At 37.5% G+C, this 19,953-nt stretch overlaps 1 protein-coding gene across 2 annotated transcripts in view; it reads left to right on the forward strand.

Annotated features, from left to right (window-relative positions):
* Wapl (WAPL cohesin release factor) overlaps positions 1 to 19,953 on the forward strand; it is a 69,915-nt gene that overhangs the window by 27,492 nt on the left and 22,470 nt on the right. The window contains exons 4-8 of one of the 2 annotated variants that reach the window (XM_036198964.1): positions 461 to 579; positions 14,770 to 14,865; positions 16,291 to 16,443; positions 16,703 to 16,839; positions 17,700 to 17,811. In XM_036198964.1, the coding sequence (XP_036054857.1) occupies positions 461 to 579; positions 14,770 to 14,865; positions 16,291 to 16,443; positions 16,703 to 16,839; positions 17,700 to 17,811 (617 nt within the window). The remainder of the gene's footprint in view (positions 1 to 460; positions 580 to 14,769; positions 14,866 to 16,290; positions 16,444 to 16,702; positions 16,840 to 17,699; positions 17,812 to 19,953) is intronic. The other variant, XM_036198965.1, reaches the window with a different exon arrangement.

The raw sequence follows: 19,953 nt of genomic DNA on the forward strand, positions 1-19,953 counted from the left end.
GCATCTGTATATATCTGGCAGTTATATGATCTATGAAGTTCAATTTTTATTTTGGAAAAAATTTTAAGTCAGGTATGGTGTTGCATGTCTTTAATTTTAGTATTTGGGAGGCTGAAGCAGGGGGATTGCCATGAGTTTGGGGCCAATTTGGAATATCTCATGAATTCCAGGCCAGCCTGGGCTAGCTGCATAGACCCATTCTCAGTAAAAGAGAAAATATTTGGTTTTTCTGTTAACAAAATTAAAACTATAGAACATGTGTACCAGCCAGGTTTTGTAGTAGAGGGTGAGAGTTAGAGTACTTTTTCAGCCATTACTGCTTTTTGTCATTCATTCATTCACACACACACACACACACACACACACACACACACACACCCTACACTATGCTTTAAAATGGCCTTAGTTTTCTGATAATTTGAAATAGTGGGAAGCTAGCTAGTTTTGATTACTGTTTCAGAAAACTTGGATTTTACAGAGGACTTGCCTGGTGTGCCTGAGAGTGTGAAGAAGCCCATAAATAAACAAGGAGATAAATCCAAGGAAAATACCAGAAAGATTTTTAGTGGCCCCAAACGGGTAAGTAAAACACTATTTTGGTGGTTATTTTATTATTTATCATTAGAGGTTTCATGTTTTAGTTAGGTTTCTATTACTGTGAAGAGACACAATGACAACATTTAATTGGGACTAACTTACAGTTGAGGTTCAGTCTGGTATCATCATGGTGGGTCATGGTGGTGTGCAGGCAGACATGGTGCTGGAGAGGTAGAAGAGAGCTCTACATCTTGTGCAGGCAACAGGAAGTGGTCTGAGACTCACTGTGTGTGGCTTGAACATATTTGAGACCTCAAAGCCCACTCCCACAGTGACACATCTACTCCAACAAAGCCACACCTCCTAAAGCCAGGTGGTGGGGCACGCCTTTAATCATAGCACTCAGGAGGCAGAGGCAGGTGGATCTCTGAGTTTGAGGCCAGCCAGGGCTACACATAGAGAAACACTGTCTCTTGGGATGGGAGTGAGGTGGGGCACATGCTACTGCCTTTGGGGCCCATTTTCTTTCAGATTACCACAGCTCAACTTAATTTTTTATTGGGACGTTACCAGCAACCATCTTGGCATTGTTTCTCACAAGATATCTGTAAATCTTTTTTTTTTTTTAAGTGAAGTTGTGTATATCTATATAGAGATATATAGAATTAAAAATCACTTTTCCATGCTCTAGAATATTGGTTGTTGAAGCTTATAGTCCAGAGGCTGGTGGGAACTGAGGCTTGTTGCTGGTCTGCCTTGTAAAAGTCTTCTATCACATATTGCCCAGATAAGACCAAAATACAGTTTCTACTAAATTCCAGTTGCTTTCCTGCCATCCTCAGATTGAGCATTTTAAACTCAGGGATTCTTCTGTGTAAAATTTGTCTTACTGAATCCCCCCCTCCCCCCTTTTTTTTTTTCCAGACAGGGTTTCTCTGTGTAGCTTTAGAATCTGTCCTGGATCTCGCTTTGTAGACCAAGATGGCCTTGAACTCACAGAGATCCACCTGGCTCTGCCTCCTGAGTGCTAGGATTGAAGGCATGCCCCACCACCACCTGGTTTTTTCCAGTTTTTTTAGATAAATACTTACAGTCATACCATTGTCCAGCTTTTTCAGTAGCTGCAAACTATTTTGCATTTCATTTTATAGTCTCATCAGCAATATAGGCTGTATCAATTTCCCCCATATCCTTGCCAACATTTACTTTAAACAAAAGCTCCTGTAGGCTAGGTATGATGGTGCATGCCTTTAATCCCAGCAGCTGAGAAGGGCAGAGGCTGGCAAATCTCTGTGATTTCGAGGCCAGCCTGGTCTAAGTAGTGAGTTGAGGGCCAGCCAAGGATACATAGTGAGATCCTGTTTCCAAAAAAAGCTACTTTAAAGGTATAGAATAGTTATGCTTTGATCTTCATTTCTATAATGACTACTGAATTAGAAACTCTTTTCATATGCTTACTAGTCATTTGTGTGTATATAATTGTGTATTTATGTTTTCATATGAGTGTATCTGCATGTACCTGTTGATGCCAGAAGATTGAATTAGGTCTTTTCTATTGTTCCGTTTTTATTGTTTTGAGACAGTATCTCACTCAACCTGGAGTTCACAGATTCAGCTAGACTTCTGCTGTCCAGCAAGGCCCAGGGATCTCCTTTCTCTGCCTTTCCAACTCTGGGATTACAAGCATGTGCTGCTGTGCCAGCTTTTATGTAGGTGCTGGAATTGAACTGAGGTGGTCATGCTTGTATGACATGTGCTTTTCTGACTGAGCTAGCTCCCTAGCTCCATTTGTCCATGTTTGAGAAATGTCTAATTGAGTCTTTTGCTTTTTTTTTTTGGTTTGTTTGGTTTTTTGTTTTTCGAGACAGGGTTTCTGTGTAGCTTTTTGGAGCTTGTCTTAGACTAGCTCTGTAGACCAGGCTGACCTCGAACTCACAGAGATCCACCTGCCTCTGCCTCCCGAGTGCTGGGATTACAGGCGTGTGTTAACACCGCCTGGCATTTTTTGCCCTTTTTTAAAATTAAGGTTTTTTTTTTTTTTTTTTTAATTTCTTTTTTATTTCGTTGTAGGAGTTCAGTATATTTCTCAAAAAATTAAAAGTAGAACTACCACATGACCCAACTGTCTCACTTTTGGGAATATACACAGAGAACTCCATACCCTGCTATGCAGATATTTATATCCCCTTATTCTGCTTTATTCACTGTAGCAAAGGATTTGGAATCAGCCTGGCTGTCCATGAAAAGATGAATGGACATTTGGTGTGTGTGTGTGTGTGTGTATATAGGAATATTCTTCAGCTGTATAGGAAAAATGTAATAAAAATGTAATAAAAATTTTGCAGGAAAATGGATGAACTTAGATTAGAATGTATAATATTAGCTGAGGTCATACAATCTCAAATTAATGCCTAATTCATACTCTGTTTTCATGAGAAATTCTCAGGATGTCTTTCAGTTCCTTTCCCCAGACCTTCTAACCAGAATTTTGTAGCAGTTTGGTATATTTTATTCTTACAAATACCTTATTTAAATAGATTCTTATTTAAAATAATCCCTTTCACTTATTTTTGTTTGTTTGTTTGTTTTTTTTTTTTTGAGCTGAGGATCGAACCCAGAGCCTTCCACTTGCTAGGCAAGCGCTCTACCACTGAGCTAAATCCCCAGCCCGTCCCTTTCACTTATTTTTATTAGGAGGCTGTGATGTTTGTCTTTAGGACTGTTCCACACTTAGAAGTTATCTATAATCTCCTTAATGTTTAATTGCTTCACTATTGGGGTAGGAAGCTATAAATTAATAAATATATTTATTATATAATATAATAAATATAATATATAGTAAATATAAATATTTATATATATCCTGGATTAGATTTAGGTTAAACTTTTTTTTTCTTTTTGCAGAACTTCATTGGTTATAATTGTGTGTGTTTCTTCACCTTTGAAGCTCTATAATTTCTGGTTATTCCACTCTTAATATATTTTCATTTATATCTCCACTTACTTTCTACATGGGGGATTGAATCTAGGGCCTTGTATATGCATTCTTGGCCTTTAATACTGTTTGAACAACTAACAAAAGTTGTGATCATGAGCTTTGTTTAAAACAAAGGCACATTTTCCCTTTTATAATTTTATTAGGTCTATTCTGACACCATGTGAGTATCTTATTCTGCATTATATCATTTAACTCATTGTTGCTTGCATCTAGTATTGAACCTTATTTTAGTTACTGTTTATTGTGAAGAGACACCTCGACCAAGACAACTTATAGAAGAAGGAAGCATTGAATTGGGAGCTTGCTTACAGTTTCCGGGGTTAGTTCATTATTGTGGCAGGTGGGCAGGAATGGTGCTGGGGAAGGAGCTGAGATCCCATGTCTGACCCACAATTGCAGGCTGAGAGGGGCATGTGGGGAGGGAGACACACACGCTTGAAACTTCGAAGCCCACTCCCAGTTACACACCTTACTAAGGCTGTATACCTACTGCAATAAGGCCATACCTCCTAATTCTTCCAAAACCACTCTGTTCCTGTGATTCAGTGTATTCAGATATATGAAGCTGTGGACACCATTCTTATTCAAACCATCATAAACCCTATTGCCATCTTTTGTTACACTGACAATTGCAGACTGGTGAAAAATTTTCAGATTGTTTCTTCTACTTTTAGTAAATGGAATAGTGTAAATAGTCTCTCACATCATTGACAGATTAAATTTATTACTTATTAGCATTGTTCATAATAAAGTAAGCCATGAATGACATCACTTTTATGCCAAATCTAAAGAGGCAAAGTGTTGAGAAATAGAATAATGGCGCTGAGGCAAAGGAAATGGGGAGATGTTGGAATAAAAGGTACAGTGAAGTAGAATTAGTAAATCTAAAGTCCAATATATAACAGAAATACAGTTAATGTTAATATTGTACATTGAAAAGTTGCTAAATGAGTAAAATTTTTTTTAATTAATTTTTTTTTTTTGGAGCTGAGGATCGAACAAACCCAGGGCCTTGCGCTTGCTAGGCAAGTGCTCTACCACTGAGCTAAATCCCGACCCCACAAAAAATATTTTTGCTGTTAGTATTTTACTGAGATGACTGGTCAGAAGCTGGGCATGGTGGCACACACTTGGGACGTTTGATACAGGAAACTTGCCATGAGTTTGAAGCCAGACTGGGCTGCATAGCAGGCAGGGTGCCACAGGCCTTTACTCCCAGTGGAAGCAGGCGGATAGATCTTGTTAGCTCAAGGCCAGCTGGTATGCAAAGAGTTCGAGGCCAGTCAGAGCCATATAATTAAAAGCCTTACTCACAATAAAATAATTCTTAATTTTTTTTTCTTATTTGTATTTAATTTTTGGAGTGTTTTGATTTGCCATGTTAGTTATCTAACCCAAGGCCTCATACATCTTAGGCAAGCACTCTACTACTGAGCTATACCTGCAGCCCTATGTTAAGTTTTTAAATTTCGTTTTCAACTTAATATTGAGAGATTTAGCTTTGCTATTCACACAACTTAAAAAGTTAAGATTGTACATGCACTTGACCTGATTTTGGTGTAATTTATCTGGCCTAAAGTAAATCAGGTCATGAAAACAAGTTGGCAGCAGACCTATTTGCTGCTGTCTTCATGGACATGATATTATAGTGCCAAGAAAATTAAGGAAATTACTGCTGATTTTTTTAAACTTAAAAAAACTATGGGAGTAAACACATTTGAAAGATGTAATGTGGGTAAAGTCTTGTTGTAACATAGTAGTAGTTGTGGTATTTCATTCCCTGAAGAGACTTAAATAAATACTCCCTCCTTTTGTGTGAGTAATTAGGATTCATTAGAAAACTAAATTCTCCAAGGAATTTTTATGTGGATTATCTTTCAGTTACCATAAGAGAGAAGGGGTGTGAGTGGATGTAGGAAATGTTCTCAGCAGCTGTAGAATGGCCTCAGCTTGGATTTGTCTAGTGCTTCCTCTGATTCAATGTAGTTGCCATGTTCTTGGTAGGAACACTAAAGGAGATACTGTGTTCTCATTGCTTCAAAACCCTGTTAAGCACACAGCTCTGAAACGTAAAACAAATACATTCTTCTTGTTGTTAAAGACTATAGACTTAAACCCAATGCCTCACACTTAGTTAGGGCCTTGCATATGCCAGGCAATCCTCTACTTCTGACCTATATATCTCTACCCTTCATGCTGTGCTTTTCATATGATTGCATAGCTAGTTTTGTAGAACCTAGAGTTCATGTGGTGCTTTCACTTCTGGGCCAACACCGGGTTTATTCTGGCCTTCATGCTTTTGTATTTTACTTGTCTTTGTCTAGAGTGAGAAATCTGGTGTCATTATCTTTAGTATGCTTGACCATTTATTGGGTCCTAATATTTAACGGTTTCTTGATCACTTAAGTCATCTTTTCGCCTTAATAATACAGACATAGGCTGACTAAGACTTTCCTTTTCTCTACCTTCTCATAAACATCAACTTCCTTTTTAAAAAACTTTTTTTAGATTCTTATTTATTTTATGTTTAAAAGTCTGCGTGTATGTATGTGCCCTCTTCTGTATGCCTGGTTGCCCAAGGTCAGAAGAATTTGTCAGATTCCCTGGTGCTGGAGTTATAGATGGCTGTGAACTGCCATGTGGTTGCTGGGAACCAAATCTAGGTCCTCTGCAAATGCACTCAGCTGCTGACCCATCTTCTCCAGCCTTGCATTAACTTTATTAAGAATGTCATCTGTACAGCTTTCACCTTTCCAAGAGTGTAGGCTGGAGTTGTTATATTAGGATTGAGTGTTGGCTGGAGGTTACATGCTACAGAAAAATGAGAAGGGTAAAGAAAACTGGTTAAAAAACTGGTTGAAATAGTGACTTTAAAAAGTCATTTGCTGGACTTGAGAATTGGCTTTGTTGTTCAGAGCATTCATGCTTTTCCAGAGGACCCAGGTTTGATGCCCAGGACCCACATGATGGTTCATACCATTAGTTTCAGCATCTGACACCCTCTTCTGACCTCTGTAGGCTCCAGACATGCATGTGGTACATACACATTCATAGATGCAAACAGTCATACACATGTTAAAAAACAAATGAGAAAGAAAAGACTAAGGAGAATCATTTGCTGGTTAGGAAAATTAAAGGGACTTTAGGAATTAGACTTGAACATAACTATATTTAAGTAACCTTGGTTAGGTCTTAGTGGTTGATCGTTTGGAAATTCTGATGCTTTTTGTTTATGAAATGTTAACCAGTTTCTGATTTCTGGCTACTATTTTCCTACCTCCCTTATTTGTGGTTGTCATACATGTGCTAATTTACAGAGATCATTTCTTCTGCTTGCTCTGCCACTGTAAATTCAACTTCTACTTACTCCTGTCTGCCTCTAAGGCAATGTTTTCATAATCAGCCAGAATCACCTTCAGTGCTTGGAAGGTAGCATTTTCCTGGGATGTTGGCCATCTTGTTTTACAACTAAGACTACTTCTGGATCTTTGAAACTAATGTAAGATCAGTTGTGGTTTCAATTTTCAAATATTTCTACCACTGCTTTTCAGTGTTTCTCTGTAGTTTAAAACTGTGCCCATCTGGCCCTATCTTTTGTCTGACTTTCTAAGGAACATTTTGGACTTAAATTTTTTCTTTCCTTCTGTTATTCAATATGACACTAGATAGTAAGCTTCTGGCAATTGGATTAAAATTTACTTCTCATTATAAATCATGAGTACATATATTTGTATTAGAAAATCGTAATTGTATAAGCCTGCAAGTTTAAAGTTGTATAGCTTTATATTTTATAAATTCTTTTTTGTTTGCTGAAATTAATTTATATAAGTTCTCAATTTAAAAACAGAATCCTGTAACTGAAGAGATTTTAAAGGACAAGTACTCCCACATCTCACCCAAGAACAAATGTTCCTTCACACGATTCTTGTTTTAGCAGTTAGAACTCACTTTCCAAAACAGCTGCCCCTCCCCCCCCCCAATGTATTTACTGAGTGTTGCTTTTGTCCTATATTTGAGGATTTACCTACCATTTGAGGATTTGGACATCTAGGTGGTGGTGATTTCTAAAAACTGGAAACCTGAGATGTTAATGCATATGAAGCCTGAATAAAAGATAGACTAGAACTGGTGTGATGGTTGGGAATGTTGGGAGAGTATAAAGTTAAAAGCTATCCAGGTGTGATGGCACATGCCTTTAATCCCAGCACTCAGGAGGCAGAGTTCTGAGTTTGAGACCAACCAGTCTACAGAGTGAGTTCCAGACAGCCAGGGCTACACAAAGAAACCCTGTTTAAAAGAAAAAAAAGGAAGAAAGAAGTTAAGTCCTGACTATCTATTTACAGTTTAGATTGACAATCCAGAGTAGTTTAATAAGGGTTGTCAAGTGGGTCCTGGTTGACTCTGGGTGTGGAAGAAAGTCATCTTGATTGGCTTTTTTTCCTTGTCTCTTTATTCCATGTATTATCTTCTCAGTGCTAGCTGATTGGGGATACCAGAAGAAAGAAAAAGAATGTCTTTGAACATTTGAACATTTGCTGGACTGTTCCCAAACTGGAATTTTAAATAGTTTAGCATTATCTTTCTTTTATAGAAACAGTGTTTGAATACCAAACTAGGCATTCTCAACTGTTGATCTATGTAAGTAATGAAGTAAAAATACTGAGGAAATTTTAAAATAATTTTCCTGTATAATCCCTTTCTCTTTAATGTTTTTTTAACTGCTACTAAAATACTACTACTCTTAGTTTTCCTTCATTCAGGTGCTTTTTTTAAAAAGTGTATATGAGTGTTTTGCCTGCATGCATGTAAAAAGGCATTTTGTACATGCCTGGTGCCCACAGAGGCAGAAGGGAGTGCTAGATCTCTGGAACTGGAGTTACAAATGGCTGTGAGCCACCATGTGGGTTCTGGGAATGGAATACAAGCCTTTGGAAAAGCAGTAGAGGAGGATGCCTGACATTGATTTGTGGTCTCTACAGGCTTGCACACAGACACAAGTTATTCAGAATTTGTTTACAGGTTACACTTGCCTTGCCCACTAAGATTAAAGGTGTAAAGTCACTTGCTATTTTCATATAATACTTGAGGTTAGTTCTGCCTCTTGGTCAGTTGGTCAATCCTTCCTCATTTATTTGAAATATGAGTAGGTTTCTTAGTTCTGGTTTGCTTTAAATTTTAGTTTTTTTCATGCTCTTTCCATTCTTAGTGAATGGTATGTACAACATTAACATTTTTCCAAAAGTAAAATCTATTTTTAAAAAAAGTTAATTTAGTTAAGGGTCACTTCATTTGAGATCTGTTCACACTTGTCATCCCTTGTAGGGAACCTGCTTTATTTTCTGTTTTCCTTCTTTCTTTCTTTCTTTCTTTCTTTCTTTCTTTCTTTCTTTCTTTCTTTCTTTCTTTCTTTCTTTCTCTCTCTCTCTCTCTCTCTCCCTTCCTTCCTTCCTTCCTTCCTTCCTTCCTTCCTTCCTTCCTTCCTTTCATTCATTCATTCATTCATTTATTATGCAGTGTTCTGCCTGCATACCAGATCTCATTAGATGGTTGTGAGCCACCATGCGGTTGCTGGGAATTGAACTCAGGACCTCTGGAAGAGCAGCCAGCGCTCTTAACCTCTGAGTCATCTCTCCAGCCCTCTGTTTTCCTTTTTATAAAAATAACCAGTCTTTCTTACTAACTTTTCTTGCTAAAAAGTAAAATTTGTTTTTTGTTTGAGGGTTTTTTGTTTGAGGGTTTTTTGTTTGTTTGTTTGTTTGAATAATAAAAGGGTCTTACTGTGTCCTGGGTTGACCTGAAACTTACTGTGTATCCCCAAATCCTCCTGCCTCAATCTCCTGAGAGCTAATATAGGCCCATGCGACCACACACTACTTATATGGGCTTTTTGTTGTTGGTGTTTTGTTTTTGAGACAGGGTCTTACTAGGTAGACTTGGTTGCCCTGGAGCTTGCTGTCTAGACCATATTGACCTTGAACTCATAAATCTGTCTGTCTTGGCCTCAGAGTGTTGGGATTAAAAGGTGGGTGTCACCATGCCTGACTTATAAGAGATTTTTTTTTGTACTTTGCTTATTTTGCTTAGTAATATCTCATGGAAATCACTTAGTATTGGCTAATTCTTCAGGGTAGTAATAATGTAAGAACTTGACTTTAGGTTGCTTTTTTACTTTAGTTGCATTCTGTCATATACTGAGTATATTTAAATTACTTCCTTTTAAACCATTTTTTATTTATTTTATTTTATTTGTTTTTTTGAGACAGGGTTTCTCTATAGCTTTGGAGCCTGTCCTGGAACTCGCTCTGTAGACCAGGCTGGCTTCAATTCACAGAGATCCACCTGCCTCTGCCTCTGAGTGCTGGGATTACAGGTATGCGCCACTACCGCCCGGCTTTTTTTTTTTTTTTTTAAACTAGAGCTGAGGACTGAACCCAGGACCTTACACTTGCTAGGCAAGCGCTCTACCACTGAGCTAAATCTCCAACCCCAGCAATACACTCTTATTCTTTGCTCTTCAGGAAGGAACTCTGCTTTCTTCTTTTTTTTAAGTGATTTATTTTTATTTTTATGTGTGTATCTGTGTGTCAGGTTTCCTGGAACTGGAATAACAGTTGTGAGCTGCCATATGGGTGTTGGGAATTGAACCCAGGTCCTCTAGAAGAGCAGCCAGTTCGCTTAATTGCTGAGGCATCTGTCCAGCCCCTCAACTTTATTTTCTTATCATTTATAATTATACCTCAGTGAAACAGTGTGTTAAATTACACTCTGGATGTTGTCATCATAAAAAACAACTTTTTATTTGTTTTCATTGAAACTATCACTCATGTATAAAATAGGTTGATCATTGACTTAATTTTTTCTTTAACTGTACTTAATTACTGCATGTCAAATTCTTGTTTATTGTGTATATTCCTAGAGAACTAAATAAGAACATACATAGGATGTTGTAAGATGACTGTCTGAAACATAACCTATCTGGTTCCAAATTGTTAGAATGTTAGCATATTCATGGGAGCTTTCCACTATTTGTTCTGAGTATTATTATTATTATTATTATTTTAAGATTGCAGAGCAAACAAGCCATAAGTTGTTTAACAAAGAGTAAAGTTAAGAAATCTGAGCCAGGCAGTGGTGGCACATGCCTTTAATCCCAGCACTTGGGAGGCAGAGCTAGGCGAATTCGAGTCCAGCCTGGTCTACAGAGCGAGATCCAGGACAGGCTCCAAAGCTACACAGACAAACCCTGTCTTGAAAAACTCAAAGAAAAAAGAAAAGAAAAAGAAATCTGATTAATGTGATATGTATCTGCTTTTAGAACTTAAAAAAAAAAAAAGGAAAAAAGATTAAAGATAACCTTGGTAGAACAGTATGAATGGCCTAATTAAGACTTAGCCATTTTTCTACATGGTATTCATGATTTTTATTTTTCATGAAAAGTTGATTGCTCTGTAGTTATTCTTTTTAAAACCCATTTTTAGTTATTCTGCACAATCACTTTTACTATATAAACTTAGAATGTGACATCAGATGCTATGGTGTTCACATACACAATTCACATTGGAGCAACTGGAGTTCTTGTATCATTTTTCAATTGCTGTTAGGAGCTCAGGGTCAATTTAGTGTTCTTTCCCTTTCTCCCTTCCTGTCTAACACATACGTTATTTAGGTAGATGCAGCTTTAGTAGCTCTCTTCCGCTGTAATAAGCACTGTAACTGGCCAGAGAGAATGATGCTTAGTAGTTTCATGACACATAATCCTCCACAACTCTAGTTCCAGGGCATCTGATGCCCTTTTCTGCCCTCCATGGGCACAAGACAAAATATTAATATGCATAAATAAATCAAAAAAAATATTTTAAAGCCTTGTAGCTATAAGATTTGGGAATAAAAGTCAAGGGAAAGTTTTGATCAGCTCTAGTTTTCTTTATGCTACTGTACACTAGCATTACAATGGAAAACACCGAAAACTTTAAAATTATAGGCTTTTCAAATGATGTGCTTAAATATAGTGTATTAGTTACTTTTCTCATTGAGACAAAGCCCCCAATAAGAAGCAACTTTGAAGGTGCAGTCCATCGTGGTGGGGAAGTCCTGGCAGCAGGAGCCTGAGGCAGCTGGCCACACCACATCCCGCTTCGGGAAGCAGAGATGGATGGTGCTAGTGCTCAGCTCATGTTCTCCTTTTTATGTAGTCCTAGACCCCAGCCCTTGGAATTGTGCTGCTCATATTCAAGGTGGGTCTTTTTACCTCATTAGATAATCCCCCAGTCATGCATAGAGCCTTGTTTCCTGGGTGATTTTTAGAGCTTGTCAAGTTGATGGTATCAGCCATCACCAAGAATAAGAAATGTATTTTGCTTTGTTTTTATTTGAGAAAAGGCATTTGTAGCAGGCCCTGTGTAGGTGAGACTAGCCTTGAACTAACTCTTTGATCGTCCATCGCCTATGCTAACTAAAAAAGTTTTTTAAAATGTAATATGACCTTTTTGAGGTTTCCGGGCTCTGCATTTCCTCCTATTGCCTCCCTCCCCAACCCCCAACTCACAGATCCACCTGCCTCTGCCTTCCAACTGCTGGGATTAAAGGCATGTATCACCACTGCCCAGCTCTGTCTCTCTCTCTCTTTTTTTTGAGACAGGGTTTCTCTGCATAGTCTTGGCTGTCCTGAAACTCTCTGTAGACCAGGCTGACCTTGTGACCTCGAACTCGAGATCCAACTGCCTAGGCATCCCAAGTGCTAGGATTACAGGCGTTCGCCACCACAGCCTGGTTCCTCCTAACTTTTATTATAGAATGTTTCAATGCCAGCTTTTTCCTTTTGTTTATCTGAGTCTCTGTATGGTGGATAAACTACTCACCCCCTTCCAGTTGCTTATTTATTTTGAAGGTATTGAACTCATAGTGTAGCCCAGCATAGCTATCAGTAGTATTCAGTACTTAACATAGTAATTAGTGTTTTGCCTGCTCTTAAGTGTTTTAGTTAAGAACCTTGCATTGCCCTGTTTTGTTCTGTGGAGAATTAGCCTTTTTCTTACCCCTGAGATTATTACCTAGAGTCAGTACATTCTTAAAAGAAATAGATTGGGGTCCTGGAGAGATGACTTAGTGGTTAAGAGCACTGACTACTCCTAAGAGGACCTGAGTTCAATTCCCAGCACTCACATGGCACCTCATAACTGTCTGTAACTCATAGTTTTGGTACCCAGATCTATAAGCAGGTAAAACACCAATACTTAAAAAATAAACAAAAAAAATTTAAAAACAAATAAAAATCAGTAGAATGTTTGCATGTTCAAGCACTTTTCTCTGTCTCTGACTTTTTTGCACTGCTGGAAATGGAACCAGGGGCCTTGTGCATGCTAGCTGGTGCACTACCAGCCACAGTTCAACCCAGGACAGATTGATACCCAAAGCCTGTACTTAGAGCCTGGGCCTTGAGTGTACTTGAGGTACTAGAGGTTGCTTGAACTAAGGATTTAATATTTAACAGCTTGTATAGTGGTTGTCTAAGATGAACATGAACAGAGCAGCTAGTTTTTAGAATTTATGTTAAATCCACTCGGTGCATATATGACCCAGAAAATCTGATCAAGTCCTTATGTGAGTTCATAACTTATTTAGATGTGATAATGAATCATTACTTAATGCAAATCTAGTTCATAAGAGTAATGGCAACAGCAGTATTTGGCCATTATTGAGGTAGGTTTTTGTACAGATGCTTTTTATTTTGTGTGTATTGCACTAAAATGTAGAAAGATTGCAGTCATAAACAGAATCATTAGTCAGATCGGAGATTTGAGGTTTAAAATGACAAAATTCAGTATCGGGTTTTTTTGAAGGTAAAATGGTATGTTTGGCTTGTCATTCTTTGTTTAATCAGTTTCCTTTTGTAAATAAAGGGTTTTTTTTTTATTCCTTCTATGCAAATTTAATCTTATGGGTGTGAATTTACAGTTCTGAATTTCAGAATGTTAAAAATGAGAGACTTTTCTCTCCCCCGGAGCTGAGGACCGAATCCAGGGCCAAGCGCTGGATTCTACCACTGAGCTAAATCCCCAACCCGATACTTTTCTCATTTTAAGTAAATGATTTAGCAGGACAACAGCCTGTATTCAAGACAATTTATATCTTTGTAAACATTTAATGTTTTTGTATTTTTGCTACAGAATTCCCAATTGCTAGTATACTGAACTTCTTGAGACTATTGTGTCTTGTGAGGTAGTACACAGCTACCTTTGTAACATTTTAACCATTTTCAATGTACCGTGTACATTTGGCTCCAGCAGCTTCACTTAAATGAGTATGGAACTTCTTTCCACCTCTTACAAACTGTTTGATTCCCATTGTTAGAGAATTATGAAGCAAGAATGACTAGTATGAGGAATAAAGTTTTGCTAATGAACATGTTAAATATATTAAATACTAGGCTTTAAAAATATTTTGAAAACATTTACTTTAAAAAATATTCATTTACCTATCTTTTCTATGTGTGAATATGTGAGAGAGTGTAGGCACATACATACAAAGATATGTTATGTGGAGGTCATGGGACAACTTTTAGGATTGGTTCTTGCTTTCTACCTTGTTGAAGCAGGTCTTGTTCCTGCTACTATCATGCCATGTACTCTAGGCTAGCTGGTGCCCAAGCCTCTGGGCAGTTCTTCTGATTGTAGAAGTGCTAGGACTGCAGAGGCTTGCTCGCTACATGTAGCTCTCCATGTGGGTTCCAGAGACCACTCCAGCTGTCATCCTGCTGTTTCTTCACCCCAATAATGTACTCTATACAGAGTACAGTTTCTAATGCCAACATTGCCCATTCCCGTTACTTTTAGGAAGTAGATTTGCATTAAGTGATTACTCATTATTATATCAAAGTAATTTATGAACTCATGGAATGACCCAATCAGATTTTCTGAGTCACACACATGTGCGTGGAATATATGAAACATAAATTAGTTCTCTGTTCTTTATGTTCCTCTTAGATAACTGCTATATAATCTATGTGCTTGTTAGCAGTTTCAGGTGCTTTCTTCTGGTTGATTAGTTGCACAGAAGAGCAATTGCCAATTCTGTGCTAAATACCAAAGTGATTCCATCTGACTTAGGCTAGCAAAAGCCTCTGTTTTCATCTAAGATGTATGTTGATGCATTTCAGTTGTTCTATATAAATGACACCTTTTTGTAAGGGATACAAAATGAGATGGAAGCAGTTGATCTTTTTTTCATTTCACTAGTCACCTACAAAAGCTGTATATAATGCCAGGCATTGGAACCATCCCGACTCAGAAGAACTGCCTGGACCACCAGTAGTAAAACCTCAGAATGTCACAGTAAGTACACTGTTTTGTTCTTCCTCTCTTGAAATAATTTATAAGTTAATCTAGATCGGTACTGTCCTAATTTTTATTCTTTCAAGATTATAATTGAAAAGCTTTACATATTAAAACTTTGTAGGATTTCAAGGCCAACCCGGACTTCATTTTGAGACTCTATTTCAGAAACAAAACAACAACAAAAGACCAAACCAGAGCATTTAATCATGATTCACGTTTCATAGAATTTATAGTATTTAGAGTTTAAGAAAAATTATTCCTTATATGAAGTATTTGTATTGATTATTTGTGGTGTGGTATTATGTCTGTATTTGTGTGGGTGTGTGTGCAGCTGTGTGTGTACACAATAGAGGGCAACTTTTAAGAGTAATTTCTTCAGCTGGAGAGATGGCTTAGCAGTTAAGAGCACTCACTGTCTGCTCTTCTAGAGGACCCACGTTCAATTCCCAGAGCCTACATGGCAGCTAACAACTATCTGTAACTCCAAGATCTGACACTGCTGATGTGTTGTTTTTGCTTTGCTGCTGTGCCCAGTTATTTTTTTAATTTATTTTTATGTATATATGCTGAGCATCCAAACTCAGGTCCTCATGCTTACATGACAGACACTTCACCAACTGAGCATTCTCCCCAGCCCGTTGATCCTCAGAACTTACAATAAAGCTAGGCATGATGGTCCATACCTGTAATCAGAACACTTGGAAGGCTGAGGTAGGAGACTCATTTAAAGTTTGGTGCCTCTGTCTTTTCAGTAATTATTTTTATTTTATGTGTAAAGAGTGTTTTAATAGTGAAGCCTTGGTCATCTGGAGCTACCAAAGGAATGAGTTGTTATTATTAACAAAAATTTGGGGATAGAGTGAAGTCAAGGGCCTCATGCATAGACAACTGCTCATCTTCAGTTCCAAGAATAGAACTGTAGTATAGGGTTTTCCCTTAAATTGATTATCATGTCCCTGTCATATATGCTAGTAATTATTTGTGATGCTGAAACATGCTTTGTTCTTGTTATAACTTAGTATTTTTATTCTTTATTGCTTATAATTTCCTATGCTTTTATGATTCTTTTGCTGTAGTTTTCCTGAAGCCCTGTCTAACTGCTTATCAATGCTACTCATGCATGCAATTGTGGTTCTTTATTCTCTTAACAGTCCTGGAAGCAAACAAATGATATGAAATGTGACGTTTAAAAAAGCTAAAATTATTTCTCAAGTGGTTCTTCTGTGTTTGAAACATTTAAGTCTTAGTAGTGCATGGAATTTGAATTATCCCTTAGGACCTTTCAGCAGCCTCCCTCTTCTCCCTTTAAAAAAAACAAACAAAACTTCATTTACTTTTTAAAAGCTAAATTTGTCACATAGACGAGATGTTACCTTTTAAAATATTTGCTTAGAACAACTAATTTAATACCTTTATTAATAGGTGAGGCTGTCTTCAAAGGAACCAAATCAAAAAGATGATGGAGTTTTTAAGGCTCCTGCACCACCACTCAAAGTGATAAAAACTGTGACAATACCTACTCAGCCCTACCAAGATATAGTTACTGCCCTGAAATGCAGAAAAGAAGACAAAGAAGTAAGCGGCCATATACAGTTTTACTGCACGTGGATAGATTTCTATGTGTAACATTTAGCCTTTTGTATTAAACAAATATCACTACACTGATAGCCACATATGTGAACCACAAACGTACCTTGTCCTACTAGTACTAGTGATTTAAAAACATTTTTGTTGACATCTAATGAATGATTGTATAGGCTTTTTATTAAATATAGTGATTTAAATATGCTAGTTCATAGTTACGGAAGAGGTGGGCTTATTTTTTTCTTGGCAGTTATATACTGTTGTTCAGCACGTGAAGCACTTCAATGATGTGGTGGAATTTGGTGAGAATCAAGAGTTCACCGATGACATTGAATACTTGTTAAGTGGCTTAAAGAGTACCCAGCCTCTAAACACACGTTGCCTTAGGTAAGATCTTAATTTCACATTTTGTAATGTTATGCATGCTATGTCATTAAACTTTTTTCAATAGATGGCTTTAAATTTGTTAGTAAAGCTAATTTAAAAAATTTCGCGTTGATAATCAGTGATATGTTAAATGTTTCCTTTTTATCTGTAGTATAGGCTTCAATTTCCAGATGCTAAAAGAATAAATAGTATACTAAGGAATCTGAGGGTGTTTTTTGTTTTTTGTTTTTTTGAGATAGGGTTTCTCTGTGTAACAGCCCTGGCTGTCCTGGAACTTACTCTGTAGACCAGGCTGGCCTCAAACCCACACAGATCCGCCTGCCTCTGCCTCTTGAGTGCTGGGATTAAAGGTGTGTGCTACCATCACCCAGCGTGAGGGTCTCCCCCCGCCCCCCAATTATCTCAAAATTACAGGCAATTTATCAAGTGATAAATTGATTTGAGCAAAGACCTGGGTCATCTTTTACATATCATGTGGTAATAGATTGAATACCTAGACTTGATTGTATTATTTGTATATAGTGATTGTATATAGTGAGTTGGAGTATATCCAGTCAAATATAACCACTTCTAGTTTTCATATAATAGCAGCATTATGAAAGATAACTAGAATTTTATGTTTTTGATGGTTGTAGTGACTTTAGGAATATACTACAGACATCATGCTATTTGTTTTTATAAATGTAGTGTGTGCCCAGTCACACTCAAAGCCTTGGTACATGTTTGAAAATTGTGGTTTGCCCATGGTTTTTATCTTTAAGCCTTCTGCTTCTTTCTTATTTGCTTGTTTGGAATGACGCAAACTACAGCTAATGTTGTAGCAATTTTTAGCTGTCCTAACATAATCTGTTTCCTTCTAGTGTTATTAGCTTGGCTACTAAATGTGCCATGCCCAGTTTTCGAATGCACCTGAGAGCACATGGGATGGTTGCAATGGTCTTTAAAACCTTGGATGATTCTCAGCACCATCAGGTATTTTTAAGTTTCTGAGGTTGAGAGGCATTACTGAAAAATTGTAGTCTTTGACTTTATCAGGAAATACCTTCATTGGATATTCATATAAATTAATTAAAGGTTGAGTTTATTTTATTTGCTTGATAAGTAGAGATGATAACTATACATTTTTGCTACATAAATCGTGTTTTCTGGAGATATTTTTATAAGAAAAGTTTTTGTTAAATTTATAACATAAAAGTTTATATTATTAAAATCTTACTCATTTGTCAGTTAGCATACTATACTGAATATTTTATAGTGGAAGAATTATTTCCTTTATTTAGAAGACTCTTTTAATATTGTTTGATATTAATGGCATGAAAAAGGTTTTGAAATATGGCCATGATTTTAAAATATTTGGTTCATTGTTGGATCTGGAAAATAGCTGCATTGTGAAAAAGAATAAATAATTAAGGTCACCTAGCCAAAGTTAGAGCTCCAATGTCATCAAAAGTTAGGGAAAAATAGTCACTACCAAACTTGACAGTAATATATTAAGGTGGCCTTGTGAAAGGAAATTACAAATTGAGTGACACAAAATTAATACTGATTCTTCTAAAACCCAAAGTAATGTAGTTAAAGTGTGTGAGCATTCCTTTGTACCCAGGTTGTACTCAGCAAAGAATAACAAGGACAGAAAGTCAAGAAATGCATAGTTTGCTTCATCGCCCAGTTAGACTTCACATAGTCTTAAGACGGTCTTTTCTTAGTGGGTCCCTCAGGTTTTTATTGTGGCATCCTAATTTTCAAAAATGCTTTGTAAACATTTAATCAAGGGAACTTCCATCCTTGTATTCTTAAGGGCATTTATCTACCAAAGGCTGACTCAGTTAACATTATCTAAAACATAACCACCTTGAGTATTTTAAGAGCACATTTTGTTAATGCTTTATTAAAAACAGTTACTAGGGGCTAGGAATGTAGCTCAGTTGCTGGCATGCTTGCTTAGCAAGCGTGAGGCCCTGGGTCTGATCCTTAGCACTGCATATATACCAGGTATTATACAGGCCTGTAATCCTGGCATTTAGGGAAGGAGAGACAGGAGGACCAAAAGTTCATTATCCTCAACTATATAATGAGTTCAGGGCCTGCCTGGGTTACATGAGATCCTATCAATAAATAAATAAACAAATAGACAGACAGATAGATAGATAAAACAAGATTGATGCACGCCTTTAATCCTAGCACTCAGGAGGCAGATTCAGGCTTACCCCTATGTGTTCAAGGCTACCCTGATCTACCTGGTCTACATAGTGAGTTCCAGGGATACATGGTGAGAACATGTCTCAAAAAACAAAACCAAAAAACCAACAAACTGACAGTGGTGCTTGTGTTTGGCTCCTGCACTCAGGAGACAAAGGGAAGTGGATCTCCAGGCTAGGTCTCCATAGTGAGTTCCAGGACAACTAGGACTACATAATGAGACTGTATCTTTAAAAAGAAAGAAAGAGAGAGAGAGAGAGAGAGAGAAGGGAGGGAGGGAGAGAGGGAGGGCTGGAGAGATGGCTCAGAGGTTAAGAGCACCAACTGATCTTCCAGAGGTCTTGAGTTCAATTCCTAGCACCCACATGGTGGCTCACAACCATCTGTCGTGAGATCTGGCACCCTCTTCTGTGTACATAATAAATAAATACATCTTTTTTTAAAAAAAAGTTGCTGGATTACAACATTTTAAAAAGAAATCAATACATCAATACAGTTACATTTATTTCCTTTAAAACAGTATTTTCTTAGCCTGGCAGTGGTGGTAATGCACACCTTTAAACCCAGAGAGGCAGAGGCAGGCGGATCTCTGCATTCTAGGCCAGCCTGGTCTATAGAGTGAGTTCAAGGACAGCCAAGGATACACAGAGAAATCCTGTCTCAGAAAAAAACAAACAAATCCTTAGTTTCTGAGTGTTTTGCTTGCTTGTTCGTCTGTGCACCAGGAATGTGCCTGGGCTGGCAGAGGCCAGAAGATGGCATTGGATCTCTAGAACTAGAGTTCCTGACAGTAGTTAGCTACCATGTGGATGCTGGGAATAGAGCCCAGGTACCCTGGGAGAGCAGCTAGTGCTTGCTCTTCACTGCTGAGTCATCTTTTCAGCCCCCTAGTTAAATTTATTTCAGTTCCCTGTA

The sequence above is a fragment of the Onychomys torridus genome, chromosome 9 (assembly GCF_903995425.1).
Source record: "Onychomys torridus chromosome 9, mOncTor1.1, whole genome shotgun sequence".
In the NCBI taxonomy this organism is placed as follows: domain Eukaryota; kingdom Metazoa; phylum Chordata; class Mammalia; order Rodentia; family Cricetidae; genus Onychomys; species Onychomys torridus.